Source organism: Acipenser ruthenus, chromosome 13, assembly GCF_902713425.1.
Source record: "Acipenser ruthenus chromosome 13, fAciRut3.2 maternal haplotype, whole genome shotgun sequence".
Lineage (NCBI taxonomy): Eukaryota > Metazoa > Chordata > Actinopteri > Acipenseriformes > Acipenseridae > Acipenser > Acipenser ruthenus.
The window spans coordinates 36,195,019-36,215,306 of record NC_081201.1 but is presented as its reverse complement, the minus strand read 5'-3'; the positions used below and the strand labels follow the sequence as shown (position 1 = coordinate 36,215,306).

General features: G+C 35.1%; 1 protein-coding gene across 1 annotated transcript; it reads right to left on the bottom strand.

The window, feature by feature from the left end:
* Nucleotides 1-9,958: 9,958 nt before the first annotated feature.
* LOC117418459 (vertebrate ancient opsin-like) lies at nt 9,959-20,159 on the bottom strand. The gene is made up of 5 exons (XM_034031541.3): nt 19,796-20,159; nt 17,109-17,319; nt 15,174-15,291; nt 13,322-13,561; nt 9,959-10,195 (listed from the first exon to the last, which is right to left on the bottom strand). The coding sequence occupies exons 1-5, from the start codon at nt 20,157-20,159 to the stop codon at nt 9,959-9,961; spliced, it is 1,170 nt and encodes a 389-aa protein (XP_033887432.1).
* Nucleotides 20,160-20,288: the final 129 nt, after the last annotated feature.

Genomic DNA, 20,288 nt, shown 5'->3' with positions numbered 1-20,288 from the left:
GAAGAGTTATACTGTAATTATTATTATTATTATTATTATTATTATTATTATTATTATTATTATTATTAATAATAATAATAATAATAATAATAATAATAATAATATCCTCCAGAACATGCAGTCCTTTTGCATTCGTCTTTCAACTATGTGTTATATGGTCTTCCTAACCTAGTTATAACATGAGTTTTTAAAACTAAATGTTTATGAGTGCACAGTGAACAGACTAGTAATATATCTACTTTCCATAGCTTTCCATATTTGTAATACAATCTATACCCCCCCCCCCCCCCCCGTCATAAAATATACTTAAACTGTATCATAAAATAAAATAAAATATTGTCTTTGGAAATAAATATAAAACAATGTTGTTTTGTATTCCCAATATGTACACAATAATAATTACCTGGGAAGTTTTTGAAATATGGTTTCCTATCTCATTTGTGCCTTTTTTATTATTTTTATGTGCATTGCAAGGTCAACAAAGTGAATCTTTTAAAGGCTTGTTCTACAAGGACAAACATTGTGTTCCTGACAACAATAAATACACTACAAAACACTAGAAGTGAAAGCCTCCTACTCAGTGTTTAAAAGCAGAACAAAGCTTCTGCTTAATGGGCATAATAATGCACTGAGTTAGGTAATCAAGGTTGAAGAAAAACAAGTTTCATTGGCCTTCTGTGACTTGAAATCCCATTGCATGTTTGGCTGGAATTTAATGTCAGCTAAAAAAATGCTGTGTTTGGACCTTAGTCTGCCAAACCAGCAAGGTGACACATTCTTTAATTCCCTTGGGCAGTATTGCAGCAGTTAAATATCTGCTTCTCCATATGAAGAAAGGAGCAGTGTTACGAGGTCCAGTACCAGGGTTGGGTTTTAAGATTTATTCACCCCTATGTGCACTTGTCAGCAGCAAACGCTGCTTTCATCTATAGCCTCGTGTCACTCTTAATTCAGAAAGCATGTAAACATAATCCAAGCTTGTTCTATAAAAAATAGTGTTTGTTTTTATATGAACAATACACAAATAATATGATCTTATAGATCACTCCTAATATTACATAAATAAGGGAATAATCATTAATAATGCACTTGTAGATCTCTTGAGCTACCTCTCCTACTATGCACAGGACTTGCTGACCTACGCACCACGTTACTTGCACTGTTGCACTACTAATATGTCATTGTAGACAAAACTTGTTGTAATCCTAATCCTTGACAAATCATGATTAATGATGTACAATGAAAATAAACATAAAAACATTTGTGATTGCGTTTTAAGAAACAATATTTATAAAAAGGTAACATCATTAAATAGTGAGTATACTGTATTATAAAAAATCACATTAATACTCGGACTTGGCACAATACATCATCCAAATTGTTCATAAGCTCTCATTTTATGTGCTGCATTTCCTCAGTGACTACAACAACATGCAGCTGTAGGCCACAGACACCCAGATTAATGTTGTTTTTGTCTTTGAATGAATGCAGACACCAGTATTTTCTCTTTGCAATTCAAGGACAGTGTTTTATCAACCATGCATTCATTTTGGACCCTTTATTCTGTATTCTCTATGACTGATAACCTTGGGCTGGAGATATATGTACTTATCATACAACCATGTCAGCTTATTGCTATTCCTAGGTCATTCATCTACAGCCAAAAACGAATTATATATATATATATATATATATATATATATATATATATATATATATATATATATATATGTATATATATATATATATATATATATATATATATATATATATATATATATATATATATATATATATATATATATATATATATATATATATATATATATAATTGTTTGTTTGTTTGGAATCAGAACTCCATTATTTCCATTATTGGCCATGACAGCTTGTGGAAAAGGATGGATAGGGAGGAACTAACAATCTTACCCACTACCCCTGGTTAAAACAAATGTACTCCTCTGCCTCCTGGACAGTAACATTTCAGAGCAAAACCCCAGCCATTTCAATATTAGCAGTACAGTGTACAGTGTATGGAAAATGGAATTCTCTTTTCAAAATGTCAAGAAGATAGGGAAGATATTTCAACTAACCTGAAGGGAGCAAGTGGCAAAAGTATTGTAACTCAGGAACACAAAACAACCAGAGCAATATGATCTCTGCTTGAGAAAGGAGATGATATTGATGCCAAAACTCTAGATGAAAAACAAAGGCATTCAGAACTTGATGAAAAGGTATGTTGAATCACAGATTACAAAGGGCTACAAGTCAGGACATTATACTATTTTTTTTCTCTTTATAGTAATTATATGTTTTCAATAGTAAAACCGATATACTGTATAACTGCATTAAAGCATTAATATTTGCAGTTACTCTTTTCGATTAATATTGGCCAAGTGTAAGTAGCACACTGACACGGATATAAACACAATATCAAAGCTTTGCAGATGATTATTTTAAATTCACAGCTTTCCACTTGCTTTTATCTTTACCATATTCAAATAATATAGTTTGTGCTTGTCTCACGTATAGGTATAGTAACCATAGAAAAGTCTCTTTTGGAACTGAACACTGCCTCTGATCCCAGACACAGCCTTTGTGCCCCAAAAAATGAAACTGCAGTCCACAAGCTTACTGGTGTACTAGTTAGATAACCTCCTAATAAGTAAAACAACAAACACAATGATGCCTATTCTGAAAATGTTTATGTCAACTGTGTATGTGGATATTCAGCTGTTCACCTGCGTTTATAAACGATTCAAACACACCGAGGATAAATTTCTGTAATATTTCAATTTAATGTGAGATGGATTCACAGCTTGCCATTGAGCGCCGCATTGAGCTATATTGATTATAATCTTGACATTTTGAAATAAATTAGAAGGGAAGCTGAGCATCCTACAACTATGATCAATTTTACATGGAAATATATTTCGTAGATGTCGGCATTCAATAGTCCAGTCTACTGTGCACTCCCTTCACCGTTTTAGGGTTAAAAATAACATTTTCAAACAAGGTCCAAAGGCAAAACAGGAATGTGATGTTTTGTGTGGTAAGGTCAGATTTTAGAAATACCTGGGAAGCTGCTTTTTCTTCTTATACTATGTTTTCAAAAAGTATTGGATAACGGTATGGGACACAAACCGTTTTTATATTTACGATTATTTAAACATCTAAACGAAATTTTCAAGAAAATAATATCAAGGAAAATATTTATATATTTATATATCTGAGGTGAAATTGAAGAAGAAAAAGAGATGTAATACTATACTAATGGATTCCTCTTAAAATAAAACAGATGAAATTAAACTTCTTTAAGACTACAGTAAAAACAGGTTGAACTGAGGACAACTCTGAAAAAGAAAAGATATTTCATTAAAAACAAAACTAAAATATACAGTAACATATAATCCCAATAACATCACCAGAGATTATGGATTGTATGGTCAATAACATGTATAATTGTTGCCTTCTGAGTGGGGTTTATTTCTTAAATAAAATGCCATAATTATTATAAAGAAATGCCATCTTTCAATATTAAAATTACTTGACTGTATTTTAAGGTACAATATTTTAGACTCCAAAAAAGCTGTAGATTTTGTGGATAAAGAAGTTTGGAGAAAACTTTTCAGCAACTGTTGTATTCCTGACTATTTGCTGCTTGCTGGCATACATAAATATGTTCCATTTGAACATATAAATAATGCATTGTTAATTAAAAAAACAATCAGTAATATATACATTCATTTGAATTGACTTTATTCTGCATTTGAGTATAATTAGCTTGCTTTAATTGAAATTAGGATAGACGACCGTTATTGCAGGAGTGGTCCCTGTACCATTAGATTTAAAAGCCACACACAGGAGGCTGTGTGGTCCAGTGGTTAAAGAAAAGGGCTTGTAACCAGGAGGTCCTCGGTTCAAATCCCACCCCAGCCACTGACTCATTGTGTGACCCTGAGCAAGTCACTTAACCTCCTTGTGCTCCGTCTTTCGGGTGAGACATAACTGTAAGTGACTCTGCAGTTGATGCATAATTCACACACCCTAGTCTCTGTAAGTCACCTTGGATAAAGGCGTCTGCTAAATAAACAAATAATAAATAATAACACACAATTATGCTAGCACATTAGGAGAGGAAACCACTAGTCTTGAATACTAAATACAGGGTAACCACTTCACATTGTATCAGCTTTTACCATCTGATCTGCTTTGTGTACATTTAAAATCCTGCAGCCTTTGAATTTTAGAGGTCAGTGAGTATAGCAGTAATGGTAATAGTATGCTGCATTTGCTAATACCATGTCAAATACAATGTGTCCCCTTTGTATAGCATGAGTAACATCTCAACGCACACCTGTTTATTGCTATTCTCTCTTTTATGCTACCGTTACCCAAAATTCTAAAACCTGAATACACTTTACACTTTGTATGTATCACACAGAACAACTGATATTGCAAATGAACCGTAATGACCAATGTATTTTTTTTATTTCAATTTTGAAAGCCTCATGCTTCTGTAAAACAGTGGTTTTCAAGTATTTCTCACAGTGCTTTTCTTGAAAATCTACGGCATTGTGTTTTGTGTTCTCCCAACACAGCGTGGAGTGTTTTGGTGATTTCAATGTTATCTTTCTTTACTCAATGTGTATTTAAAAGTGTATGTGTCTGTAAAACTTATTTTGCATCGATAGGCTTTTCAATATTGGGACAAATAACTCACCTGTACATGCATTAAGATAATCTGATGCAATTTTCCTTTCACGAAATATGGGCCCATCAGCTTTGGGTACATTGTGGGTAATTAAAATATGACACCATATGACCCCTTTAGAGTGGGGCTTAAGGATAGGACTAAACTATAACCCTATAACACTATAAACCCCAAGCCAATGCAGTACAGGTATGTTGTTTTTTTTTTTTTCATCTTGCTATACACCTTTCGGACTCCTTTGGTTTTCTGAACTGCTAATTGTATAGCAATTTGTAACCAGGACTCTGATAACCACAGACGTGTGTGTGCTGCTTGGAATGGGTGTTGTTCTCATTTTACCCTTCTGAAATAAATTAGGCAAATGATGGAGCACTCCTGTCATTTTCTGAATACAAGAAATGTAAAGATAAAAAAAGATTTATAGTCAAGGGTCACTTGAGATCACTTCACTGACACATTAAAACATAATGAAACCAGGGTTAACTCATTTGGTAAGTGTTGGATCATAGCTTGCCCTGAATTTCTTAATAAATAAAGAAAAACGCCTATTTTATTATTTATTATGAACCATTATGTCCCTCTCAGCTAATCAAAACAAATGATTCTCAAACAATGTCAGTTTTAAAAAGTGCAAGTGTTGTCCTCTTATGCAATATTTTTCAAAGGAGCTTTTTTTTTTAAAGGTGGGGTGACAGTAAAACAGTTTTAAAAAATAAATAAATAAAAAATAATTGGTAACTTCAAAATTGGAATTTAGCATAATTGTTTTTGTTCATAAGCATTAGAAACTATCAATTATATTGACTCCTGCATTTAATTTAGCAAACATTATTTACAACATAAATGTAATACACAGGGCTTTTTTTTTATCAGAGATCACAAATCATTCATCACCTCTTGTATCCATCAGTGCTGGTGATCTACCATTACCTCAAGACCCTTTTTTTTTTTTACAAACTCACTGCTTTTGTCGAGAACTTACTCAAAAAAAAAAAAAAAAAAGGTACCCTATTAAATAATACATACATGGTAACAATAACCCTTAGGGGTGAAATTGTGCCTCTCAATTCAGCACTGTCAGTATCAGTCTTGGCACTGGCATTAGCAGCAGTGTGTCGTGGATTCATGGCATTACTGTCGACAAGAAATGGTATACATGTGTGGCAAACATGCTGGTTTTGGCATCCTATTGTTGCTCAACTTGTTGCAATAGATAATTGACCTATAACCCCTTTCAGAGATGATAATCGGTCCTTCTCACATTAATTTTATCTTCTCCCCAAATTTGTAACAGGCTAATTATTGCATGTATATACTGTATATATTTTCAACACCAATTATTATTATTATTATTATTTATTTCTTAGCAGACGCCCTTATCCAGGGCGACTTACAATCGTAAGCAAATACAATACCACATGGGCATTATTTACTGTTTTTGATGCACTCAGTTTGGGATGAATAATTCCTATAAATATATATGAATAATAATAATAATAATTATCAATGTGTAAATAAATTGCTTATATGTTTCTTGAATTATGTATGAGACTGGGCAACTTGATGTCCATATTCTGTGTACAGCTTCAGATCCTAATATTAGCATTCACATGAATATTAAAGTTATTTAATCTGCAATGGACCCTTAAGCCAGCACCACATAAAAACATGTAAGTACTATAATGCAATCTGTAAAACTGAAAGAAGAATAAAAAAAAACATGCATGTTACTGTACATGCAATATGTTATGTACCTTGGTTTGTGTAATATGTGTGGTTTACCCAGTGGAGGTGGCTTGTAGACGATTTGTGGCACACAAGAGTTGTGTCGCACAGTGAAGAACTTATCTGAAGCAGCAGAGAGGAGCAGCAACTGGCTGTGGTTGAGACGGAAAGATTCTGGCTGGGGATCCCAAGCACAATAGAAAGAAAGAAACGCTGATGTACAGGTAAGTAAGCTGGGCTGAGTTGAGTGGGGGACGGAGGGGGGTGATGCTGGGATGCCAGAATCACCGTCGAGCCCTCTTGAGGTGTCGTGGGCTAGTCGACGAAACACTGATGATGGAAGGTGCCCACTTGAAGACCCCAGAGATGTACCCTACTTAGCTCAATCCAGATGGTTGTCATGCTGATGCACTGGGGAAGCCGCACTGTGGTTGATCCCTGGAGCCAGCATCACAGCCGTTGTGTGTGCTGATGCGCCAGGGAGGCAAAATAAACTGATTGCTGGAGCCAGCATTACACTTCAGTCATTAACCCCAGTCAGAAGGATATCTACATCATCATATGGAAGGTAACGTAAATGGATGGAGACACATATGGATCACATTAGTTTACTGTAAAGCTACGTCTTAGTTGGTCTACTCTAGTGTAACGGAAATCATGTACTATATGTATTTTTAAATACCTAGCACCTAGAGTATGCCAAAAATCCAAACTTCAAAAGACCAAAAAGGCTTTCATGTATTAATCCATCAATTAGTGTATTTTAGGTGAAGATGGATTGTTACTCCAATTGGTGTTACATGGTTAAATACAGTTTCTATTGCCTTCAGCTCTCCCATTAAGTCATATGAAATGCATAACAGAGGTCCCTGAGATCAGAGGAGAATGTTCTAATTGCAATGTTAGACATTCTGGGTTCATTAATCACAGCAGTTATGGAGAAATAGCTGGGTGCAATCAATGGCACACAGCACTCTGTGATAAATGGTCATCACATGGTCAAAATTGCTATATTTAGTAACATTTTTAACTGGCTATAAATCCACATTCTGAATATTACAAAATAAAAACATGTTTTTTCTGTTTTTTAGATCATCTAGTTGTGACCTTTCAAGAGGTCTTACCGTACCTCGAGAAGGAAAAAGAGAAATGGCTTCCTCAGGATGATGGTTTTAATCCCTCGGTGGGCGGGACCGAGTGCGTCATCCCAGGAAGGGGCCTATCGGCAGCTCTGGTATAAAGAGCTCAGTAATAGCTACCCAATAGGCAGGGATATCCCATTGTCATGTTGATGGTCGTCTTCTCTTTCAGGGAACCAGGGTTACGGTAGGTAACCTAACGCATTTTTTGTATATCATGCTGTAGTCGTGTCGTTTGCTTCACTCCCGGTGTGCATAGGCCTTAAGTCTAGGTCAGTGGCGTAGATGTCAGCCATGTGCAAAAACCTTGATCTGTCACCAGCACCAAAATCTAGTGGTCTAGGTTAAGATTTTTCATTTTTCTCACTCTTATGAGCACTTAGGGGCTGACATGCCTGCTTATGAATAAAGTTTCTCATTAGAAGAGGTAGTACAAATGCAATGATGTACAATTTGTGTACAAAGAAAAACAACATCTACATCCTAATCAACACAGATATATCTCAAATACAGTAAATTCTGAATGCAATCTCTATATATTGCGCACAGAAACACCAAGATTTGGAAAATATCCAATTGTATATTTATTAGAATTGTTGTTTTAACACAGCAAGACATTAAACATACCACAAATGTATATACACAACATTTACACAAAAAGCTGAATATACAAACAAATGCTTATGGTTGACCTGCCCCAATTACTGTGACTGTGCCATGCAAAATAACAGCCTATCACCTTTGTCTTTACAACTTTTACTGATAACAGGTACAAACCACAAACACATGTTGCCTCTTTAACACTCTTAAATGGAAAACTATAGAAATGGAGTGATCTGATTGGTTGTAAAGGTTGTGACAGTGTATAATACCAGGTAATGTTTAGACATGACATGTCACACAGGGTCCACCGCATTTTACACATCCAGATTCTTTATACAATAAAAAAATACAAGCATACATTATCCTGCACAGGTAAAGTTTAGCATCTTGCAGACTTCATAATGTATCTAATAATATAGATGCAATTGTTGTATACTTAATATAAAAAGGACTTAAATAATAAAAAAGTTTCTTATCCTTTGAATGCTTTTAATCATTTAGCCGTGGTTATCAATAGTTACATTAAATCCCTGAAAAGTTAAGGGGAGTCAGTTTTGTTTCAACAGTGCTAAAAAATATAATTATTATTAATAATAATAATAATAATAATAATAATAATAATAATAATAATAATAATAATAATAATAATAATAATATCATTTAAAAAGTTGTAGTGAAGTCTGATAATGCGCACCAAATAATGATCATGAATGATCATGCATGTACTGCAGCCTTAGAAGTTGCAGGGGACTGTACTGGAAAACTACACTAATTTAATGCTGGCAGTTACAAAATTGGGAAAGTCCAAGCAGCAGTTTGTTTTGCACATACCAGTATTAGAAATTATTTAGAAGCCTGTACATTTATTTTAGAAATGTGCTCAAAGACACAAGCATTTTAAAAATAGATATTTTATTCCCATGAAAATGCACGTTTTAATTATATTCTCATTTAGTTTACATTATGAACTCAAAGGACTTAGAGAGAAGACTAAATAACACTTCCTAGAATGTCACTAATATGTATGTCATGGGTTTTTATTAATCATAAACAGCTGTGTGAGTATGGTTACAGACGTGACAAAACGTTGAGATGTGGTGTTAAGTGTGAGCTACACTGTTTTTAAAGAATTGGCTGCAGTGTAGGTTAAACAGCTAAAGTGTCAGTTGGTTTTTTTTAAATATTATTGCCTTCTGGGATCAGGTTTGCTGAAATCGATTTTGCTGTGCAACAACAGCAACTATTTTACCAGGTATAGTAAAGGCTATTGGGATGCACAGACATGCCAATTACATCCTGTAACACATTTATGTTCTTCTTCAATACCTTCCTGTATTTATTTAGATTTTAAGGGAGTGTTATACAGTGTGCTACCACATTCTGCCCCATCTACAAGAAGATCATCTGGAATCCCCTTATATAGAAAACAATCTTAAAATAAGTAACTAAGCCTGGCCTTCAGGGAAAGATGTGCTGGTGCTTTTGACATCATATAAAACCTGTAGTACAGTATAATTAGAATTATGAGTTTCATGTAAACATTGCCCTTTAACCCTTTGTTTGCTGACAACAGTTTCTGGTCGCCATAGATGACATACAGTATGTTGTAATTACATTATGGGTTTATGTCTGCACAATAATAAAGGGTGATACAATTTGATCATATATATATACAGTGTATATATACATAGACTGCCTAAAAATGCCATCATTTCTTTGTAGAAATAAATAATGTAAAATAACAGATGAATAAATGAAGTAGCACAAGCTGCACCTCTCTTTAGATGGGACAGATTTTGTTTTCAGGAATTGACACTTGAGCAAAGGAGCTGCATGGGTTTTCCTCTTCCTCTGTTTTCCCAGCAGCTTTGTTTGAAGTGGCAATGCAGGCAGCGATGGTAGACATCTCTCCATCATTGCTTTCACCAGTTGCAGCCCCCCTATTTGTAGTCTGGTTGGCATTCAACCCTGCTGCGTTTGTGTTGCAGTTGAACAGCTGAATCAAACATTTCCTGAACTGGAAGTGAAGAAAAAAGAGATTACACAGAGGAAACATTGGGAGAAAAAAACAAAGACGCTGTTGTTTGATAGTAGACATTTTGTTTGTTGTTGTTTTGTTTAGATGTTCAATGCGTGGTTTACTTTTCCGATGTCAGTAATATTATTTTCAATAACTACCGCAGCATGGTATAAATGTGCACTGGGCCTTGCTAATCCCTAATTGTGAATGTATTATGTTGTTCACACAGCTGGATGCTTGTGTTTTGTGACAGGAACTGAATGTCAAAGTTGTACTATCACACCTAAAAAGAAGCATCCTTCTGCTAGACGCACTAAATTAACATTGACATGCCCTTGAGGTTTTTAATGTTTGTGACTCCCTGTGGCTCCTCTGCTCTGCATATGACTTTAATGACAGTATGAAGGGGACTGTTTTTTAATTTTTTTTATTTAATAATTTCCTTCCCTGAAAAAAAAATAGAATGAAAGATGATGAATAGGTTTAATAAGATATACACATGCTGTTAAATGTGTGGTAAAAATACTATAGGTGTGTTCAGCTGTACAACTGACCACTTACACCTACAGATCATAAGGTTATTGAACGCTGGCAATACATTTCATTTGCAGATGTCAACTGTACCCAAGGGTGTATTGTGATATGACATAAAGTACTCTAATCGGTCAATTAACTGAAACTGAGAGTGCAAATCAATAGAGTACATCCTGGGTTAGTGCTACCTATTATCTGTATTATACATAATACTTTCATGAACTTGACAAGACAGCAATGGCAGTTTGTATAAAATATTAAGTACCTAAGGAGTACCTACCTATGCCTATTAATACATGAATGATCTTTGAGGGAAAGAAAGTAAGATCTGGTGTCTTTTACTGTTAAATCTCAAATCCGGTGTCTGGTTTTCAAGATTACTTATTGATTCTACAACACTCTAATCTTCATGTAATAAAATGAATTCAATCGTTTTTTGTTATAATTAAATGTGTCATAAAGAGCTCCATTAAAGGCAGATGTTAATGTTTGTGAAAGGGAGTCATTTCTAGCCTCTGGCAAGAATAGTCTAAGTAGAGTATCAAGGAGAAGTCATTCAAGCAGAATTAAAAACATGCATTCTTTCAAAGTTTTAAGGTCCACTATCTTTGAGCTGGGAACAGTTTGCCTACTATAATAAGATAATTGAACTTAAAAGAAAAGAAAAAAAAGCCAGCACTACCACTAAAAGCAAGCGTATTCAAAAATGCAAAGAGAAACTAAATAAATTCAGTGACATGTTTTGACAAGAAGTAATTTCAATGTCTTTCTAGATGAAACATTTGTCCCTGAACTAATTTAGATTATTTTAATACGTTTAAAAGTAGAACCATTAGTTGTTGTATAGTTATGGATGCTTATTTAAATGAAAACGTTCTTAATAATTGCTTTTATTCTGTTTTATTCCCTTTCAGCATAACAAGTTCAAATTTCAAGTTGCTGAACTTTTCATCTTAAAACAAACCTTAACAAACTGAGCAGCCAAAGCTTGAACTCAATGCTTATGAGTTCTAGATATTTCAAATAGTAACTTTTAATGGAGCTGAAGGAGTGCCAAATATGTGCCCTCACAGGCAGGATGCTTACAAAGATTGATATGTGCATATGGAGTGGGACCTTTCATGTTTAATTAACCTTCATGCAACTAGAATATGTAGGACAGTTACTATATATAATAGAAACTAAGCTAGGATGTTTTATCGGTAGGTCCACCCCCCCCCCCCCCCCCCCCCTTGGTAACTCAGCAACCATTACAGTTTTATGATTATCCCTCGCTGGTGATGCATATCCCTGGCAATAGCTGTATACAGTTCTAGAGGTGCACATTCATCACTGTAGGGTATCTAGAAAACCACTTGTCCAAATGTAACGTTATCAAAGGGCATTCTTTGACAGATTTTGGCTCTGACAATGACAGCATCATTGAACTACATCATGAGGAGGCAGGTTATGCTGCAAATAACCAGTTTAAGTGATCTGATGCAAAAGGAACCTGGTATTGTTTTTATACAAGACATATGTGTAAATGGTTACTTGACATCCAACAGAAAAAAAACTAAAAATATCTACAAATAGACCTCAAAATGCTGTTTTTCACTCTTGTTTATTCACCCTGAAGCCCACCCCCGGGCTGTGTGTGCCAATCCTGATGCACTGCTAATGCATCGCAAGGGCTTCGTGTCATTGCAGCACCTCTCTGATCGAAGTAGTTAGTGAGTTGTGCTTGATACGGTCATAATTGACTCTTATAGACCATGTGTGTATGTAGGGTTGCCACCTGTACTGGTTTTGCCTGGACTGATTCTTTTTGAGGGAGCTGTCTTGGGAAATCTGTAAGACTTCCCAGGACATTAAATTTTCATCAAAGTATATGATTTATTTATTTATTTGTACGAAATGACACGGCTAAAAACTTAGCGACTGTAACTATATATATACTGCTTTTAGCGAAAATTATCGAGAAAAACAAGTAATAAAGCACAATAGAGTGGTAATAAAAAACTATACTCAGGCTCTCTGTTGCGAGTTTAATATGTTGTGTATTGATAATTTATTAATCAAACTGTAATTAGACAAAAATAAGTTCCGCCGTGCATTAAGCTATATTTATGCACAGTTTAAACCCCTCAGCAGCCAATTAGTGTACAGCATCCGAACATTCTGTTTTATAACCCAGTTGATCTTTACCCAATGACCACCACCTGAGCAGTATGGTCACACATTGTATTAAGTGGACTGCATTTACCTTGTCTAGTTTGCATTCTATTTTCACTGTACAATCGTGCTGCTTTGATAAATAATTTATGATGAATCCGTAACTGAAGTGAGCATCGGTATCATACATTGTGTCATACATTGTGTCAACAAATACATGTAGGGGTGTGTTCATTTGATCTAAATGGTGGATCTAAATATTGTAAGAACCACACTAAATGGACAAAAGAGACTAACATTGTGATTTCCAGAATCTCAGCTGACGAAATCCCTATATGTAATATTTTAAAGAGTAGCCGTGTTTAGGTCCACCAGTGTATAGATCACTGAACAGACCCCACTGTGTGCAACTTATAACGAAAGTTTAAAGAGTACCTGCTTGTTCATAAACACATATATCACTGGGTTGTAAACCGTGGTCGTTTTGGCGAAAAAGGCTGGGATTGCGGCCAGCCGTGGATCCAGATGAATATTCGGGCATGCTGTGACAAGAATGGAAAAAACAGAGTAGGGTGTCCAGCCGATAATAAATGCCAGGATCATTACAATGACCATGCGCGCAACTTCTCTGTCTGGTTTCCTTGTGTTACCCAGGCGCCCTTGAGTATCTGACACCTTCAAAAGAGAAATGGTTGTAGGGTTATAACGTTACCACAATGTACAACTGAACAATGCTTTAAGTGGTACAAAAGAGAAAATGAATGTTAGCATGTTTACCCGCCCCCCCATCACAGGTGGCTGTGCTGTGACCTATACCACTTTATGTGACATAGGATCCCATAACAAATCACAGCCTTAGGTTTGTCAGATTTAAACAAGCAGCAATAACCTTTAATAGCTCGTTCAGTAGTCAGTATTGTGGAAAAGTGACCAGTGTTAAATAATGACATTTGCAGTTTAACCCAGCCTTTTGCAGCAAAGTCCTGAAGTTCCAATGCATCTTAATATTCAGAGAATGTTCTTCAAACCAGACTGCCTAAAACTACATGACTTTGTAAATGTGGTTGAACTGCTAGTGTACAAAAAATAGTACTGGGTTTCATAATTAATCAGTTTGCTCCCTAGAGGATTTAAATATGCACTGAATATCATACTGCATTAGTTTCAGATAGTCAGTTTCCTTTTTTAGAATATTTAAAGGATACATTTTTTGGGGGAAAAAAAATGCAGTAATTAGAATTAAGTTTTTGTATACAAGACTTTATAGGTATGGCCAACATTCCTTAAAACAGACACTAAAATTAGATTCTAACTATGGTCATTTCTTCCTCAGGTAACATCCACTTATATGCACAGACCCTTTGAAACCTAGGGGAGTGTGGTGCTTTAATAACTAATGCAAGAGGTTTTCTATAGCTTGTTATTGTTGTTTCAAGGCATTGGGAGGAATGACTTTGAGCGATGAAGTCCCCTCACTCCACCCCCTGCAATCACTAATTAGTCCCAGTATGGGTGCGTTATACTTTAAAGCAGGGCTGTCAATTGGATGACACTTGAACAATACTTGGCGTGTTGACAGAGATGCCAGGGTTAGAAGAGCCAAATGAGCGAGATTTGAAAAAGATTGTGAGAGTTAGGAATACGCCATTAAAATTCATTATGTTTCCCTTTCTTTTATGAGTGATACTAAAAATGAATCCAATATATAAGCGAGTCTCACTCCTAATGAGTGAGACGTGACATGTCTGCATTGAACTTCGCAATATGGCTCCTGGTGCTGTATGTAGAGGGGAAGTTTCTCGTTTTAAGGATGTTAATTGGTTTGAAAATACAAAGACAACTGGTTGTCTGCCAGAAGGTACAGTAAAAAGGAACACATTTAACACAAATATACTGAAACAGTGTCTTAGATAAAGCTTATCTTTTTCTGTTTCTTTGATACCCTTTAGTCAGCTTTAAAGTTTTAGCAGACAACATCTATAGTATTTAAGGTAAACTGAATGAAGTTGGAAATTGGAAGTGTCTCCAGTGTTCAGTGTTCAGCAGGTCATCAGCATGGCTCTTTAAGCCACAAGGCTGGACAGCTTGAGTTATTGTAGGGGGTTCGACAATTAAGCTAAATTTAAGTTTATGATAATTTATTACACCATCTGTTTTGATTGTTCTTATGATAACCGGATGGAGGTCTGTTTGAAAGTTGCAGATGTGTCACATGTACCACAATGTGGATGGTCATTTAAACAGGCCATTGCAGACAGAACTATAATTTAACCAATCAAGGACTTACTTTTCTTAATTTTCTCATGAGCTTTCCATACGATACAATGATTACGCCCAATGGCAGTATAAAGCAGGTTACAAAGAATGTGATTATATATGTGTGGTCAAAGTAATTCCCTGAATACCTGAAAAAAAAAGAAGATCCAGGTTAGATATTTCCCCTATTATAGGGTATATAATACAGCACAACGTCAATACATTTTATGTTTTTTTGTTTTTTTTTGTTGTTGGAAGACAGACAACTGTTCTGCCCTTTTCTCCCATTTGACAGATGAGTTACATACATCAACATCACCAGGTTTTGATATATACGACATGCTTTATCAAGGTATAGTAGGCCAAGATTAGTGCTAATCATGGTCTGTGAAGCCAGATGTGACCGTTACAATGCAAGTAAATTGCAACAGAGGGTTCATTTAATGGCTTAGAAATACACTTACATTATGTGTCACTAGTTTAGTCCTACTTGTTATTTCTTTGAAATGTTTTCTCTTTGCTGGACAATATGTGTCAGGAATAAAACCACAGGAATTTCAAAGGCCTGATAAGGTTTAGGCAGAAATGTTAGGTTAGCAGAATCTTTATAGCAGATAGGCTTTCTTCCCAATATATATCTCAGTGATGTAAACCCCTCCATTATTCTGTTTGACTAACATGGAGATTATAAATATTAATTCACACATTCTGTGTCTCCAGAGGAAAGTTTTGCTATTAGGCTCCTCATGCTTCTTAACAGGTGTAAATTTCACTTGAATTATATATATATAAGACAACTTTGCGGCTTCAAGGATATGATTTCCTGGGGACAATGGGGTCATATTAAAAACGTATTCATAGGAATTAAAATCTGGTTAATGCAGTTCAATTATAGATGAGCTTCACATTTTTTTTTTTTTTTTGGTAACAACACAAAAAGCTTTGCCTCTAGATAAAAACACTTCCACTTGGTAGACCTTTAATGAAAGCAACCTTACATTTCCTTCTCTCCCATAGAGGAACTTAAAGGGTACATAAGGACCTTTTTATTTTATTGTGTTACATGTTCCCATGTGTTGCTACAACTGTTTACGTAAGGTGTGTTTATTGTTTAATTTTATTTTTTTACATTTTGACCACTTTTTAAAACTTTTAAATTGCATTTCCTGCCTCAAGATACAGTTTGATCACAATGCAGCAGATGTGAGAGTGACATTTTAAATACCCACAGCAAAGACTCATCTGCCAAACAGTGGGAAAGCATCAAAACCTACTTCACAGATCGCTTTAGGTGAGGCAAGGCCCCTTACCTTTCCTATACAATGCAAACCCACATGTTAGTTGCCAGTAGGATTGAACCCTAGGACCAGGCAACCAATGGAAAGTGAATGAGCAGAATCAACACTAAATACAGTGCAAGGTAGAGATAATTAAACTCCAACGTTTAAAATGGCAAATACACCTGCTTTTGTTTAGTGTTATTTGTGTCATTTCTACACATATTGTTGTTGTTTCTTTTATGCAGTTTGTTGTAGTGAAAGCAGGTGGTTCTTTAGTTCATAAGTTTCAGCCACATATAAATTAAAACCATTCAGGGAATTCTCATTTAAAATAAAAGGAAAAGAAAAAAAAAATCCTCTTGAGGTTTCATTCTGTTCTGTCTACTAAATGTGTTTGACAACTTGCAATTTCATTGACTAATCATTTTTTTATGCCTTTTGTAGTGCAGATTACCAACACACAAATCAATATTACGGATACAATCTGAATTAATCAGAGCATTCATTATAGGTGGTCGTTCTGTACAGGTATGGTTAAGTTGAAAATGCCTCTAACACAAGTTAGATACTCCAGTCTAAAAGACATGTTCATTATTTTATACCTTATGAAGTAATACAAGTCATGCCCTATCGGTATAGCACTGTGGAAAATTAGGCCTTATGGTACTAAAGTGTATGCTACATACCAGTTAGGTTCACAGGTTGTCCCGATCTTGCTGACAGTGTAGCTGCTCCAACCCATGGTAGGCGGGATGGTACAGATGAAAGAGAAGGACCATACGAACAACAGTCCAAAGGCAGCATGTTTCCCCCGTAAGCGAATATTACCCAGTGGACGGCAGATCACAAAAAAGCGTTCAAAGGCAAGAACTGCCAATGACCAAAGAGCAACAATCCCTGCCAAAAAAAAAATTATTACATTCAACATTAACGTCAATCACACCTGGAGAGAATGGTAGCATTGAATTGCACTGTGCACATTATTCACACTACAAATGGATTTCTAAAACAAAATATTTGTTTTCTTTTTTTTAAAAATTATAACATTAAAAGTGAGATCTGCTTTTGTATTTTTAGTAGACCTACTGATGTTCTGTTTATGCACTTGGAATGTGTGCTTTGTTTTAATTATTTGAGTTCAGAACGCTGCAACCATTTTAAATTTGCTCTGTAAATCAAATACATGTATTTTTACTGTTAGTCCTGGGCAGTAAATTAGTGTGATTCATCCATATAGTTGTTATTTTAATTGGTGTGAGACTCCACAAAGCAATTGCTTGCAGGTGTGAAGCAGAGACCAAGAGAAACGACTGTTTCTTAGCCACGTGAGAAAAATAACCTGACAAGCTCTCCTTACAGGACCAAACTTTGTGCTAAATCTAGGGTATCACCAAAACTATTCTAAAAGATGTAAAGGCACCAGCCCTCATTTTTTTGTATGTAGTTCCAAACATTCTTACATCAAATGTGAAATATATATATATATATATATATATATATATATATATATATATATATATATATATATATATATATATATATATTTCACATTTAATGTAAGAATGTTTGGAACTACATACAAAAAATGAGGGCTGGTGCCTTTACATCTTATAGAATAGTTTGTTCTGTTGCTCCTGATAAAATGTAAGTTTTTGCTTAGCTCTCTCAGTGTGGGTTTTTTGTTTTTTAATGTTTGTTTATGTCTTATTGTATTCATTTTGCAAATAAATGTGGGTACTTGCTTTAGTGGGTTTGTTTAGCTTTTAAATTAGTTTTATGTCGTTTAGTTATTCTTCTGACAGGTTTTACAAGCCAATGTGGGTTCGCTTTTTTTTTACTATACTTGTTTATAGCGTGTGTTTTATAGTTTGAACGTTGTATACATACTGAGAGAGAAAACCCAAAATGCCATTTACATCATTGGGGGTGGCGGTCGGTCGGGGCGGGGCTAATGCTGTACAAACATGCAATGGCTTAGTTTCAACCCGTTTTTTAGTGATTGTATTTATTCCCAGTGTTTCAAACTTTAATAAACTAATTGCTCTTGCCTTGCACTCTGGTCTGTTTTTTTTTTCTTCATTGTATTGCCATCTTCTACCCCATGCCTGTAACATTAGTTTACTTGTGGTGACATTTACTCTGAAGTCAGTAGGGGTTCATTGGTAATAATGATTCAGTCTGGGGTTAGAGTTGAAGATAACACAAATACAATAATATTTTGCAATAATCACACTGGTAATTATTGCCTTGTTAACATAAAGCATTACATACTGCAATACCATGTTCATACTGTATGGAATAACATTATTTATTTATTTATTTATTTATTTATTTATTTGGGGGGGGGGGGGGGGGTGGCTAGGTGAATATGTTTTAATCGTTTGCAGAAGTTGTACTATTATTAATTTCAGCATATGCAACCATACAGTTAATCAGGATGTTCTCTTCCATTCATAACCGTTATTAAATCGCTGACATTACGTTTAATGTAAACAAAACGTTCATAATGAAAAATTCCAAAAGGATTCCACTTTGACTATATATCGATATAATAATTCGTTTTTATATGGACCCCTTAACGCAGCGTGTTCTGTGTACAGTATAGTAAAGCCCATACTGTGCATTCATTTTCAGTTTTAAGTGCTTATGCAAGGAAATAAATACATGAATAAAAGAAATGAACACAATTCGTCTCAGTGCCAATGAGTGCTCTTTAGACTTGATTTGAGACTCTTTGAATTCACATAACTTTTGTATGAATTTAGAAAGCCATGTTAGAATGTAGCGTGCCATACTCAAAAGAACATCTTGGATATGTTTACCTACTGTGCTTTCATTGCAACTCAATTGTCAGGAGTCAATCGCAATCGAACTAGCTCTAAAAGTTGACAATTGCATATTAAATTAAATATTGAACACCCCCCTTATAAAGTTTTCCTATAGTAAAAGCACTGTAAACCCCCGAAAGGTAGAGCAAAGTATATTTTAAAAAATGGCAAACCACGGTAAACTGGTAAATGCTAATATAACCTGATATGTCATATTCAGCATATTGTTGTTTTGAATTTTATATTAAAAACAAAAAATCTTCAATTGCAGGGGCATATTAGTTTGTAGTTACATTTTAAAATACGTTTTCAACTATGATAATGATAATTTGTCATCTTTTTAAACCCATTAGCAAAGTAAGTGTCCATTTCCACGGTATCGTATGCATTGTGTGTGCCTTTAAAGAGACGACACTGCCACCTACAGTTTGATTAGCTTAAACTTCGCTTAAACAATGTAAATTTTATACCATGTAATCTTTATGAACAATGAAGTCGCGTACAGTAGCGCATGACATACTTAAATGTGGAGATTGTACACTTACCGAGGAATGTAACTGCAAATCCTTCCAGTACACAAGCCCAAGATCCCATGAAGAAATAACCTTTACTATTAGTCAGAAAACTAATAGTCCCGCCAATTAGAGAGAGCAGAAAATCAGCCAGAGACAAGTTGACAATGATATAATTCAAGGGCTGTCTTAACTGTTTGAACTTAAACGTCACAAGCATCACAATAAAATTCTCAGAAAGTGACAAAGATGTTATAAAGAACATTAACGCTGCCAAAAGTTTGAAGTTCCAAGGTGCTATGGACTCATCCGGACCCGAGAACGGGTCTCTCTTTCTCTGAATCTCAGGAGCTTCAGTGTACAAGACGCCGTTTACAGATAGCATAAACGAATCCATCTTTAACTGCAGGGATGTTAAAACACTAACACACACACAAGTTTACAAGCTGTTTCAGTAGGTTTTCTGATTACCCCAAAAATGTAGATACCAGGGTTGAAAGTGGACCATTGGTAACAGTTAGCCCCC